The 13686-nt window shown below is 42.5% G+C and overlaps 1 protein-coding gene across 1 annotated transcript in view; it reads right to left on the bottom strand.

The window, feature by feature from the left end:
- LOC124116126 (angiotensin-converting enzyme-like) overlaps positions 1-13686 on the bottom strand; it is a 51838-nt gene continuing 38152 nt past the window's right edge. Inside the window, exons 15-26 of the mRNA XM_048381606.1 lie at positions 9906-10067; positions 9390-9477; positions 8740-8883; positions 8061-8252; positions 7642-7736; positions 7243-7415; positions 6624-6748; positions 5794-5892; positions 2807-2951; positions 1584-1682; positions 1154-1276; positions 1-779 (exon numbers count right to left, since the gene is read on the bottom strand). Coding sequence (XP_048237563.1) covers positions 515-779; positions 1154-1276; positions 1584-1682; positions 2807-2951; positions 5794-5892; positions 6624-6748; positions 7243-7415; positions 7642-7736; positions 8061-8252; positions 8740-8883; positions 9390-9477; positions 9906-10067 — 1710 coding nt within the window. The 3' untranslated portion in view covers positions 1-514. The remainder of the gene's footprint in view (positions 780-1153; positions 1277-1583; positions 1683-2806; positions 2952-5793; positions 5893-6623; positions 6749-7242; positions 7416-7641; positions 7737-8060; positions 8253-8739; positions 8884-9389; positions 9478-9905; positions 10068-13686) is intronic.

Raw genomic sequence — 13686 nt, 5'->3', positions numbered from 1 at the left:
AATATTTATAGTCATTTAATAGAATTATAACTTGACAGACATATGGACAGGTTTTAGACCACACCAGTGAACATCTAATTCCTGACAGAAGATACTTTATCAAAAAGTATTATATAGTACGACAGGACTTGAGAGAGTTGAGGCAGTAATTGCTTTCCATTGTGAAGCAACTAAAACATCAAGCATAAACGAACAGTTTTTAGATATAAAAATGGACCTATGACGTGACAGAGATGTATCCAGATTGCATATCCGTCAATGCTGATTCTTGTAAATACTCTAACCTGTGTGCGATTTTCAAACCACACTCGTGAGGATCTTATTCCCCCCAAAAATATGATGACGGGTCCGCCTTCATGCAAGAAGATAGATATATAAATAGAGTTATAAATCAAAGGCTTTCTAATATGACAGGACTTGGAATAAGTTGACGCAGTCATTGCTTCCCAATGTGAAACAACCAACACTCTACTTCTGCGGTAGCAGAACCATCTATATGATAATAGCCAGAGCTTCACATATAACTCAGGACAGCAGTGACTATGGTAACCAACAGAAGACCGTATGTGACTCTGATTGAGGTTGCAGAGGTAGGAATCGGGATGGAACCCGGGCACATGTGGTCCCAACCTGTCCTGTAACCTTTATTCTGATCTTTCAGCCAATCAGTGAGCGGCTGGAAGTACTCCATGAGCGGTCTGGCGTCCATCTTGTTTTGTCCAGTAAGTATCTGCATAGCTTCCGGCCACGGTCGAGATTTACCAAGCTCCAGGACACGACTGAAAATAAAGGTGATAACCTTAATAATATAAACGATTGGGGATCCGTTGTGATTTCGGGTTAGAATTGGTTCCATGCAACTTATGCTGGTCGTAAGAGGCTACTAATCGATCAGATGGCCAGTTTGGGTGTCAAGGTAGCCGCACGGCGTGGCAACATATGCTTGCTAAGAGGCTATGTATCGATGAGATTGCCAGTTTGGGCGACTTGATTGAAGGCGTGTCAAGGTAGCCGCACGGCGTGGCAACTCATGCTTGTTCAGAGGCTATGAATCGATCAGATGGCCAGTTTGGGCGACTTGATTGAAGGCGTGTCAACGTAGCCGCACGGCTTGGCAACTTATGCTTGTTAAGAGGCGACTCAACGATCATACCTAAGGAGTTTGCCAGCTTCCTTTGACTGGTAGATGTCGCACTTGTGTAGAGGCCCGGTCTGATTGGCTGCCTGGCACAGCGACTTGTGGAACTGGAACTGGATGACGAAACTCACGAAGTATCTGGAACATGAAGACTGGTATATGTACCTGGATCGACACTAATAGGAGGAACTATAACATGAATATACTGGAGCATAATACTTATGTGTATATTATTGTGCCCCGATTGGCATATACCCCTTTGGAAATGATGGTATATTATTTTACGGTGCTTATTTTGTACTTGAATGCCTTGAATCCCTGTATTAAAGCTGGGAAAAGAATATGTCATTGACACAGACTCGTGATGGATCCCAGAGTATGTGACTAGGAAGCAGAGGCTACATTGATGTATGTCACACAGAAAGAACATCTTGAATGTAAGTACCTGATGTATGGTACATTAGCGGGGATGTGGTACTTTGCGCCGGGGTCAAAATCGTTCTCGGACCTTTCTACTGGTGGAGAAATACCTTGGTATCGGCATCTGAAAGGTGTATGAAGCTACCTCTGAATAAACATACTTAAAAAAAAACATTGTACGTGCAACACATGTACAGATTTGCTCAGGTATAACTAGGAAATATAGTATGAAAAGGTTAGTATCAGCATTGCTTTTCTAATATTTTCAGCGTGAGTATAAATAAAGTTTATAAATAACAGGTAACTTAATCTTCACAATGTTTCTAAATCAGCTAGAATATATTTTCATAATATAAAATTGTTGGTTAAAAAGGAGTTGATTTTAATTTATTCAAAATTACAAGTCCTGAAACCTTATGAGGAGATTATTTCTTTGTGATGTCATACGATATTTCATAGAAGTTTTAAATATGCACGCCCAATGAGTTTAAGAAAATATTATGACAAAATTGAGCTTCTTCAGTCTGGCAATTTCGGGCGAGAAAGGTACACAGTAATTACATAGACTGAATGTTTGTTGTTTAACACCGCACTCAGCAATATTCCAGCTATAGGATGGCGGTGTGATTGACATCTTGCGCATCGATCCACGCAATTGGGATACGATGACATGCATCAACCAATCAGCGGCCCGACCACCCGATCCCGTCAGTCGCCTCTTACGACAAGCATAGTCGCCTTTTACGGGAAGCATGGGTTGCCAAATACCTATTCTACCCCGGATCTTTACGAGTCCACAGCGACTTACAATTACAGAGTCAAAATGCAATTTCATAGAATTTGAAAGCATTTCATGTTAGGATTTTGTGGTGAAATAGGTACTAATAGCTTTTTCAGTTCTGCTGCCGTGGTGGCCAGATTGAAAATGGGACACAAGCATGCGAAAATTCAGTTTTAGTGGTCAAGTGGTTTCTGGGGAAATGCCATTTATAGTGAAAGAAAATGCATTTTAAGAAAAGGAGAGTGAGTGAGTTTGGTTTAACGCCGCTTTTAACAGTATTCCAGTTATATCGCGGCGTGTCAGCTTAATGTAGGAGGAAAGCCCGAAGTGATGCAGGTCTCAGACGTTTACCACTTCGTTGAAACCCACGAGCACGGGTAGAAAGAACTTAAGAGCATTGTCACAGTACAATGGTCAAATCAAAGTCAACGTATACACTAATCCTCTAATCTCTAATCCTGACTTACCTGAGGGCCCACCACTTGGTGTTGTAGAGGCTTTGTGGCGTCTCCCCACTGAACACACTCCATCGCCACTGATCCATCAGGTAGCCGAACGGGAGGAAGGCGATCTTGTCTAGTGCCATGCTCAACATGTAGTTGATGTCGCTTTCTACAAAGGTGGTTGAAAAAATAGTTTATAGAATCAATAGTGGCAAGATTATGACCGACAGGACGAAAGTCTAGTAGTGTTTTTAAAACTTGGTCAACTAGTATTCATACTACACCCTTCAATACCCGTGAAGATCCGGAGTAGAGCAGGTCTTTAGCAACCCATGTTTGCTATACAAGGCGACTATGCTTGTCGTAAAATGCGACTAGAGGGATTGGGTCGTCAGGCTCGCTGACTTGGTTGATGCATGTCAGCGAATCCCTATTGCGTAGATCGATGTTCATGATGTCAATCGCTGGAATGTCTTTGCCAGACTCGATTAATTACAGACTGTCGTCATACCGCTGGAATATTGCTGAGTGCGACGTTAAACAACAAACAAACAAAACACCCCTTGAACTATGCATGTGGTGAGAAATACCTGTAGTCTGCAACCTCGGGGTATCGCGGTACTTGTTATGTACGCAAAACGGAACAAAATGCACTCACTAACCTTTATGATTACGTGTTCTCTATATCAGATGTCATTTATTTTATCAAACAATGCATATTTTACTGATAAAAGTTCATTATTTACATTAGTAGCTCCGAGTAAAAGCCGGGCCTCGCGCTGGGTTTGACAAGGGAGAGAACTCCATCGTACCCCGTTCCAGAGAAAAGTTGTCTATGGAGATCCGAATTGGACAAAAACAGGACACCAACCACTAATATAAGTATGATGATGCCAGACTTCAGTGATTTGTCCAGACAAGTGCAAAGACAACACAAGTAAAATTCTGAATGTGTTATCAGTAATAGGTATTCAGTGCATATTTACCGTGAAAGTAAGAAAAAAATATTTTTTAAAATCAACAACAAAATATCAGAAATGATAGATTTTTGTTTAAAAAATTGGATGACAATAATTTGTCACAAAAGTGGGGAAATGTTAAAAGTTAACAATAAGTATATAAAAAGCACTTCTAGTATGCCAAAAGTATGTATTTATCATTTGGCTACTAGTGAAGAACGGATTCCTAAGTATGGCATTATGGCCCTTATGATCTCCTAATATAAATTCTGGCCACAGAGCGGGAACAACTGTGCGGACTACGTAACTTCTGTTACCTCATTGGTCGCCATGAATATGCAGATGATCTAGTGCAGGTCGTTAGAGAAAGTTTTCTTGGGAAACTGAGGGTAATATCGTTGTCCACTGATAGATGAGGGGTCAGGCAATATTAAAAAGATGCCAAAAGTAAGTATCAACGCGTTAATATATCCTTACGTAAAGCAGACGGAGCCACCTTCCAAGGAAATTGAAATTGTTTACGGAACGAGCACTTCCTGGTTACCGATTTGCATTAATAGACAGCCGCAAAGAGGCGTGTCCCGCGTGAACTACCGGAAACCACAAATGCCGCGATACCATGAATGCCGCGGTACCACGAGGTCCGAGAATACATTTAATTTCAGTCTTCTGTATATAAAAGCTTCCTTTGTTTTGAATCGCTATTCCGCTAACACCGTCTATTGATTTAAAGAGCGACCTGTAACAGCAACCTAGGTCAGAGCAAGTATCGCACCTTGTCACCTGACACCCGGCTGTGTGATATGTGCTTGTCTTGTTAACACACCAGGGCCCTGTTCCACAAAGCGATCGTAGCGCTAAGATGATCGTAACTCCCATACTTATGGGCCCATAAGCTTATGACAGTCGTAGCGCTATGATCGCTTTGTGGACCGGGCCCTGCATACATACAAAAGAAATTCACAGCCTTTCAAATGACGCAAATACATATTGTGAGTATAATGTATGAATACTTTAAGTCACAAGTAAATGGGGTGTCCCATTTTTCTCAAATACAATTACTCTGAAGAGAACCACACATGTCCCAAAACGTTACGACTCTACCGTTGTTGGGATTATCAATGCTAAACGCCCTTGTACCACAAACCAACCAACAGGTTCAATACTTGTTTCTCTGGTTTGTTCACAGGGTGTGTTGGTAAGGCCGTGAAATACTCCGGCGTAAATCAACACACACTCACATCAACATAACACTCAGTGCGAAGCGCCTACCTGCATCTTCCTCTACCTCACATCAACATAACACTCGCTGCAAAGCGCCTACCTGCATCTTCCTCTACCTCACGTCAACATAACACTCGATGCAAAGTACCTTCCTGCATCTTCCTCTACCTCACATCAACATAACACTCGATGCAAAGTACCTTCCTGCATCTTCCTCTACCTCACATCAACATAACACTCGCTGCAAAGCGCCTACCTGCATCTTCCTCTACCTCACATCAACATAACACTCGCTGAAAAGCGCCTACCTGCATCTTCCTCTACCTCACATCAACATAACACTCGCTGAAAAGCGCCTTCCTGCATCTTCCTCTACCTCACATCAACATAACACTCGCTGCAAAGCGCCTACCTGCATCTTCCTCTACCTCACATCAACATAACACTCGCTGCAAAGAACCTACCTGCATCTTCCTCTACCTCACATCAACATAACACTCGCTGCAAAGCGCCTTCCTGCATCTTCCTCTACCTCACATCAACATAACACTCGCTGCAAAGCGCCTACCTGCATCTTCCTCTACCTCACATCAACATAACACTCGCTGCAAAGAACCTACCTGCATCTTCCTCTACCTCACATCAACATAACACTCGCTGCAAAGCGCCTACCTGCATCTTCCTCTACCTCACATCAACATAACACTCGCTGCAAAGCGCCTACCTGCATCTTCCTCTACCTCACATCAACATAACACTCGCTGCAAAGAACCTACCTGCATCTTCCTCTACCTCACATCAACATAACACTCGCTGCAAAGAACCTACCTGCATCTTCCTCCACATTTGTCAGCAGACCGAGCTTCTGTAGATGTTTAGGGGTGGCCACAGACAGAGCTAGCACGTCTCCCACAGCCTCGTGGAAGCCTACAACAGTAGCTCACCCTTCAAGGTTCTGGCACAAGCCTTGACCACAAATGGATAAATGTACAAACACATATGGAAAAAAATATACATTTTGTTCAAACTTTTGGTCCAACGTTAACAAACTATTCCTAATGCTTTGTCAACAAAAATACATATTCGATTTTGCAGCTTGAGTCAGTAAAAGTTATGCGTGTAAATATATGTATACCCAAATCAGCCTTGTACACCTTGCTCTGATGGAAAAACTGATCCATCTATTCGAATTTTACCTACATCTACTTCGGGGCAGAGTTTTTTCCCTCCTTCGTGTAAGGATCCGTTATCGTGTGTTCGAAAAGCAGTTTCGAATCAACCATTCCTGTGTTTGAGGTTTCACTGAAGTAGTAAGAACTAAAACTTCGATATCTTGGGCATCTCCCACATGCCGACGTTCCGGGATATAATCACATTGTAAAACCAACCCAACAGACAGTTACTCACTCATCTACGTCTGTTCTAGATTGAAAAAGTACCTCATTAAAGGGGTACTAAGCTCCACAGCCTAGGTCTAGATGGTGTACTTAGTGTAATTAGCCAATGTTTCTGTGTAATAAGCATTAATTGTTCCATCGATTAAAAAAACAGGCAAGTTTCAGTTAGTGGACAAAGCGATGTATGAACGACATGGATACAACCTGCTAGGGATGCACGTTGGCAAGAGCCTAGTGCCCCTCAGGGAGTGTCCAACATACCGGGGTTAGCTCCGCTTCTGAAGACGACAGGCTGGTGCATGTACTGCTGGTAGTACTGGATGTGCCCCATCTCATGGTGGACGGTGATCAGGTCCTCCATGGTCACGTCCGTACACTGTTTTATCCTGGAACAAATAGAAGGAAAAGATATCTGGTATTTCAATCTCGTTTCTCTTTAATAAGGCCACTATTTTCGGAAGTCATACACTTGTATCCATAAGTTGCTTCTCAATTTTGTATGAGCTTATTAGTCCTAAGTCATACAATTGTTTTCAGGTGAACAATTGCCTTGCCTTTGAATGTGTTTGTGTCGGGTGCCGCCAGTGGGGCAGGTATCATCACTATTTGATAGTGATTCACAAACACATGCTCATGATATATTTGGCAGAGAATTCTTATGAATGTGGAATTTGGTTTATTAGGCTTATATTTTAATCTTCTTCCTGTCAAATAAGGCCAGTATTTTAAAGAAGTCCTACATTTTTATTCATAAGTAGCTTTTCATTTTTTTATTGCTCAGTTATGCCTATTTAATTACTAGTGCTATCGTCGTTGAATACTTATTCATGAATCTGAAACTGATAATCCACTGCATACTTGTGCCTAAACTTGTACCCACCGGAAATCACTGCCATTGCTGAAGTCCCAGGCAGACGCGTGGCAGACGACCGAACGGCCATCTTTTGGTTTCTCTATCATTGAATTCTTCCAGAATAGTTGTGACATTGGCTCCATACCAAGCGACGTGAAGAACTCCTCGGATGTCTCGAACATCCTGCGTGGAGTGTAGCCCTGCAAACGGATTTAAACAAATACTCTCTGGTGAAATTACTTTTTACACGACACACACACCGCACCGCACCGCACCGCACCGCACCGCACCGCACCGCACCGCATCGCACAACACCACACCACACCACACCACACTTGGTACACAATTTATCTGACCAATATCATCGCCTTTCATCTCAGGGCATCGCAATTTCATCAAACACTTTGTGTCACTTTTGTAACCAACCTTAGCCTTCATCTGAGGGGTGACATCCACACTCTGCTTGTTGTAAGGCTGGAGAATGCTGAGTATATTGCCCCAAGTCTGCGCCCACATGTTGCCTGAAACAGTGCATCATTGGGATAAATATTTCATTTTCTTCATTAACCTTTTTCTGAAATTTTATCAAACCTGTTTGAGATGGATGAGTATCAACAACATGAGATTGAAATAAAAAAATACTTTCTTCTCTCAAGCAAAATTGATCACATATGTCCAAATTGATATGTTTATGTTGGGTTTTCATTGGGTTTTCAAGGGATAATCATCCATAGCAGCTGGTCTATCAATATGAGCTGTTAGTATCGGAATTATCTCTCCCTGACAATAGGTACACTTTTCCTCTTCATAAATGATGTGCACACTTGATGAGCCAAAATACCTACCAAGCAGGTGCGCTGGAATATGTCCCCCCGAGGGAAAGACGCTCTCTCCATACACCTCCATCAGCTTCCTCCTGGTGTAGGTGTGCAGCTGTATGTACAGCGGCTCCAGCTGCAAGAACAGCTGTTCCAAGTCCCCCCTGAAGGTCTCGGTCTCATACCATGATCTCCACCAGGCACCTGTGTCTGCATAGCCTGAATAGATCATGAAGACATGGCTTGACTGACGGTCCTCCGTTATGATTGTGGGTAAGCGTGAAACGTCACTATACGGATATGTAGCAGGCATACGGGGACCCTGTTGTCAAAGACGCCACATCTCGATATTTGAGAGCTACGTTCCTTGGACAATCCGAATTATTTTCTTTGGAACCCTTCAAGTGGGTCTTCATCCTTTGTTACTTTGAACATCCTTCTTTCAAGGTTGTACATATCGACCCTATTGCAATCAAAGAAGGACGGTATATGAACTTAATTGATAGGACCCAAATGCATACACTTTTCGACAGTACGGGGAATATAAACGGCGTTCAACACTTTCTTCCTCACACACTTCAAAGCTTATTATTTTGCCAAAACCATGTCATAGATTTTACGGATTTTGTTTATTCAAATTTATTCAATCCAATTAAGAACAATCCACTTACTGTATGCCCATATATGTATGCTAGGCGGAACTCACCATTTGCTCTGATGGCCTCGTTGCTGAGGGAAACAAATTCGGCAAAAAGGTTCTTCATCTTCTTCCCTGTCTGGTCTCGCCATCCTTTCCAAACCTTGGTTAACTCCTCGTAGTTACGGGATGACGACATCAGACGCGTCAAGCCTGCGAACAAAGGGTGACAATAAATGATATCCTATGGAATTCCCAAGTTGATTTGTATCATATGTCCCCATGTTATTGTAGGCGAACAGTTGACTTGCTTTCGCATGTGTTTGTGACGGGTGCCCTGTGGGGCATAATACGCCCACCTTTATGCGAACATCTGCAATCATCACTATTTAATGGTGAATCATAAGCAGATGCTTATCACATAGTCGGAATGGTGCAATGGACTCTGATTTTGGTACATCTGTCTATGGTTATGGTAATGTTTTGTCGCTTTTATTTATTGAAATAATCCAAATATTCAAACTGCAACTGAAATGTACGTTTCATATTGACGAAACCAGATGACCATCTCATCGTTGTACACGAGGTGGCTTGATTCCAGTATCAAAACTAATTCGTTGATTTATTGTTTTGAATCATTGTATGAAATCTGTTAAATGTTGAGAGTTAACTAGCATCCGATATGGCTATGACTGGAATACACGGAATTAACAGCTTACCCGGTTCAAGGTCGAGACATTCATCGTCCTTCATGCACACCTTGCCTTTGCTGTAGATCTCCTCCATCTCAGACAGAACATTCTTCAGCTGAAAACAACATAGAGGTATAGAATACCTGTATGCCAGCATCTGCCTGTCATTGAGAGGAATATATTTTTCTTCTAAAGGAATGGAAGTCCGAGAACGTTTTCTTTGATACTTTAACCAATAAGTTTGCATCTGTAAAATCTTAAATGATCGCTATATCCTTGCCAATCCGAGGAAGAGGTGTTCAAGCTTCCTTTCTTTTAAAATGGGGGCACATTGTGAGATCACAAAGACGTATACAAGTACGTTTTCTATGGGTGTTTGTTGAAAAAATGATTTCGTTACAGCTTTTGTAATATCTTTACTTTTAGAATACACATCCATCCCCAATCCCACCACACACCCGACCACACACCCCACCACACACCTGACCACACACCTGACCACACAACACCAAACTGCTCTGGCTGATATACGATGATTCTTACCCGTTTCAGTTTCGTCTTGTCAGGCATAGCAGCCGTGCCGATGTCGGCCAATATTGAAAATCGTCTCCGCATGGTTTCATTCTGAAAGTTCTTCCAGTCAAACATGGAAGCGTTCCTCCCACTGTCCTTTGTGAACTCTGCCACCATCAGATCGGAAGCGACCTGTACGGATAGAACACAACGTGCATCAATACATCATACAAGAGTGCGTGGTACATGCGGCGGCATAGAGAATGACGTTATTCCATATTGTTTGATGATGAGGGGAGCACTAACACTCAAAAGTATGCTAGCCCACAACGCGTTTCGTGAGAGCTTCTCGCGGGTGAGGAAAGCGAGGTGCTGTGTCAGTAGGAACGTGTTGTGTAAGGTAATGTCGACGTCAACGCTAGAGAATAGCAAGTCGATCGTCCGACGAAACGGATTCATAGAGGTGAACATTATGTGAATGGATCACGAAAAAATCAGTGATGACACCAGGTGTTCGTGTAAAGGGTAAGCAGGACCTCTATCGGTAGCAGCCGCCACTCATATAATTTTGGTAAATATATGTTTGTTGCCTGTGTGTTAAGGAGGTAAGGTGAAATTGGGTTTAACGTCGCGTCCAAGATTATTGCACTTATATAGCGCGCGTGCGTGCGTGCGTGCGTGCGTGCGTGTGTGTGTGTGTGTTTGTGTCGCTGATTGTACTAGTCTGGACTGATGCCGATTTATAGTGCTAGCTCACTAAGAAACCATGCCGCAGTTTAACATGAATACCCAACTCGGACACAGTATACTGACTCCCAGCCGTCCAGTCCTTGCTTTTGCCCGTCAATGCCGAGCTCCAGACAGGATAACAACAAATACCATCTCTTAACGCCTTTTGGAATGAAGCGGGAGGAAGCTCTACCACTAGACCACAGAAGCGGTCGCCTGTTACGGAACGCGTGGTGAAGCTACGTGGTGTAGTTATATGTGTTCTTAGAACGGTGCTGGGCGTTTTTCTCTATTGAATCAACTAGAAACTACAATACCTAACAAATGTATTTGTAAAATGCGATGTTTTTGTTTGTAGGATAAATGAGGCGTTTACAATATTACTGAGGATGTCGATGTTCATAGAGTTACTTTTATAACACGTTGAAAATACTCTACTATTCATGGTGCCCCTACTGTGATATAGATAGAATTATACTAAGGGCAGCGTCCACCATACTCAGCCACTCGCTACAAGTTATTGTCTTTAAAAGCCACATTGAAACAAATCTACTTTTCTCCCCATGCTTGTCGTAAGAGGCGACTAACGGGATCGGGTGGTCAGGCTCGCTGACTTGGTTAATGCATGTCATCGATCCCAATTGCACGGATCGATGCTAATGATATCAATCACTGGACTGTCTGGTTCCATATAGCTGGAATATTGCTAGGTGCGGCGTTAAACAAACAAACAAACAAAACAAATTCTCCCCACATATGGTTTCATCTCTGGATTCCAACTGTGTATGTATAATGATTAAGTTTTGTCAAATATTTTCGCATTGTCAATGAACTCCAGATTTGGTTTCACTTTATTCCAAGATTTTTTATTCTAAAAGATGAGAATAATTTAACATGCTGACATTGATACAAAATGTTATAGAGAAAATTAATTTTAACAATAACCCCTAAGTCTCGTTGGTTGGGAATGCGTGTGGTATGTACAAATCAACTGTCAAAAAAACATACCAAACGTCAGCGTTATCGTTGTCACACTTTCACCTCAGAAAGTGTTTACGGTTCAATGAATATGACAGACCCATTCGACTTTTCCTGCTGCTTGTATCAAGTCGGTATTGGCATAAAATAATAACTACACATCGGTATAAGCATAATAATTATCATCACGTTTCAACCAGAAACGTGATGTGTGAACAATGATACGCGTTATTAAATACTATATTAATGTAATAGCTATCTCTTGTGGCATTTGCACACACCGATCAGAAATTGCTATCACCGTTTTTCATAACCCTTATGTAGGTTAAGACCCGTGAAGATTCCGGGGTAGTATAGGTCTTCAGCAACCCGTGCTTGCCGTAAAAGGTGACTTTGCTTGTCGTAAAAGGCGACTGACGGGATTGGGTGGTCAGTATTCCTGTTATATCACGGCGTGTCAGCTTAATGTGGGAGGAAAGCCCGAAGTGATGCAGGTATGAGACGTTTACCACCTCGGTGAAACCCACGAGCACGGGTATGGTGCTGACAAACCTAGAAACATAATCGGGGCGAACCGGGATTCGAACCCACAATCAAAGGTTTCTGGCGTGCCCAAGGGACGCAACTCTGCACAGCGAATCGCGGCGCCTTAGACGACTGGGCCACCCGTGCCCCCCATATTATGAAAGATATACGCATTACGGTCAACGTCTATAATCAGGCAATATGTATATTGACTGAAAATGTCAGGCAATATGCATGCTGACCGATTCACTCAGGCAATGTACATATTGACTGTTATTTTCAGTCATAAACATATTACCTGATTAAAGACGTTGACTGTTACATATACACGTATAAGCCATGTGTATAAAACCTGGATACAGTTAAGGTATTTTAATGTATATATACGTGTCTGTTAGGCTTCATAATTTATGGAACCCGTGAAGATCCGGTCTTCAGCAACCCATGCTTGCCGTAAAAGGCGACTGTGCTTGTCGTAAGAGGCGACTAACGGGATTGGTCAGGCTCGCTGACTTGGTTGATGCATGTCATCGATCCCAATTGCGTGGATCGATGTTCATGATATCAATCACTGGGTTGTCTGGTCCAGAATCGATTATTTACAGACCGCCGTCATACAGCTGGAGTGCGGCGTAAAACAACAAACCAACCAACCAATCATAATTTATGGTCTGATGTGACCATCGAATAACCATTTCTTATTTGTTTCGTCCTTAGCCACCATCAGAAATGGGTCATTTTCTGTCATGACCAAACGAAATAGTCGCCAAGTCGCTCCTTATTCATGTAGAACTGCATTCATTGTATACACTTACAATGACAACAGGTGTTATGAAACGAGTAAATGTCTCACACACGACGCGCTTTCACTCACTGACAATTAAACAAACTGACAACTTGAGAATATATTACCATGATGTCATTGTACGATGCAGCCTGTATTCAGCACGTTTCTGTCGAGCCAAGGCGTCTTGTAATACACGTACAAGACATTGAATGGAATAGGAAATATTTTCATGTTTCACTTGACATGGGTCCCACCTGTTATTGCTTTCGTTTTGACGTTTGTATCCAGAATAGTGTTTCTCCAAAATCAAGGACGGTAAAATCAGAATATGAACAAAGGTAAGCTGAGTCACGTGCAAGTATCATTGTTCCAATGTTGACAAGACCCGTGAAGATCCGGGGTAGAATAGGTCTTGAGCAACCCATGCTTGCTGTAAAAGGCGACTATGCTTGTCGTAAGAGGCGACTAACGGGATTGGGTGGTCAGGCTCGCTGACTTGGTTGATACATGTCATCGTATCCAAATTGCGTGGATCGATGCTCATGATATCAATGACTGGATTGTCTGGTCCAGGCTCGATTATTTACAGACCGTCGTCATATATCTGGAATATTGCTGAGTGCGGCGTTGAACAACAAACAAACAAACTGTGTTGCCAAACATGATGAGTTATTTAGTCGCTTTAAAATTTAAGCTTAACGGATGTCCGTTGAAATTGTACCCGTTGGAGGTCCGAATTCGAAAAGGTTCCCTGCAAATTGCGCTGGTCGTGAGGGATAAGGGAGGGGGGGG

Source organism: Haliotis rufescens, unplaced genomic scaffold (assembly GCF_023055435.1).
Source record: "Haliotis rufescens isolate VD_foot unplaced genomic scaffold, xgHalRufe1.0.p SCAF_4, whole genome shotgun sequence".
Classification (NCBI taxonomy): domain Eukaryota; kingdom Metazoa; phylum Mollusca; class Gastropoda; order Lepetellida; family Haliotidae; genus Haliotis; species Haliotis rufescens.
This window is presented reverse-complemented; position numbering and strand designations above follow the sequence as displayed.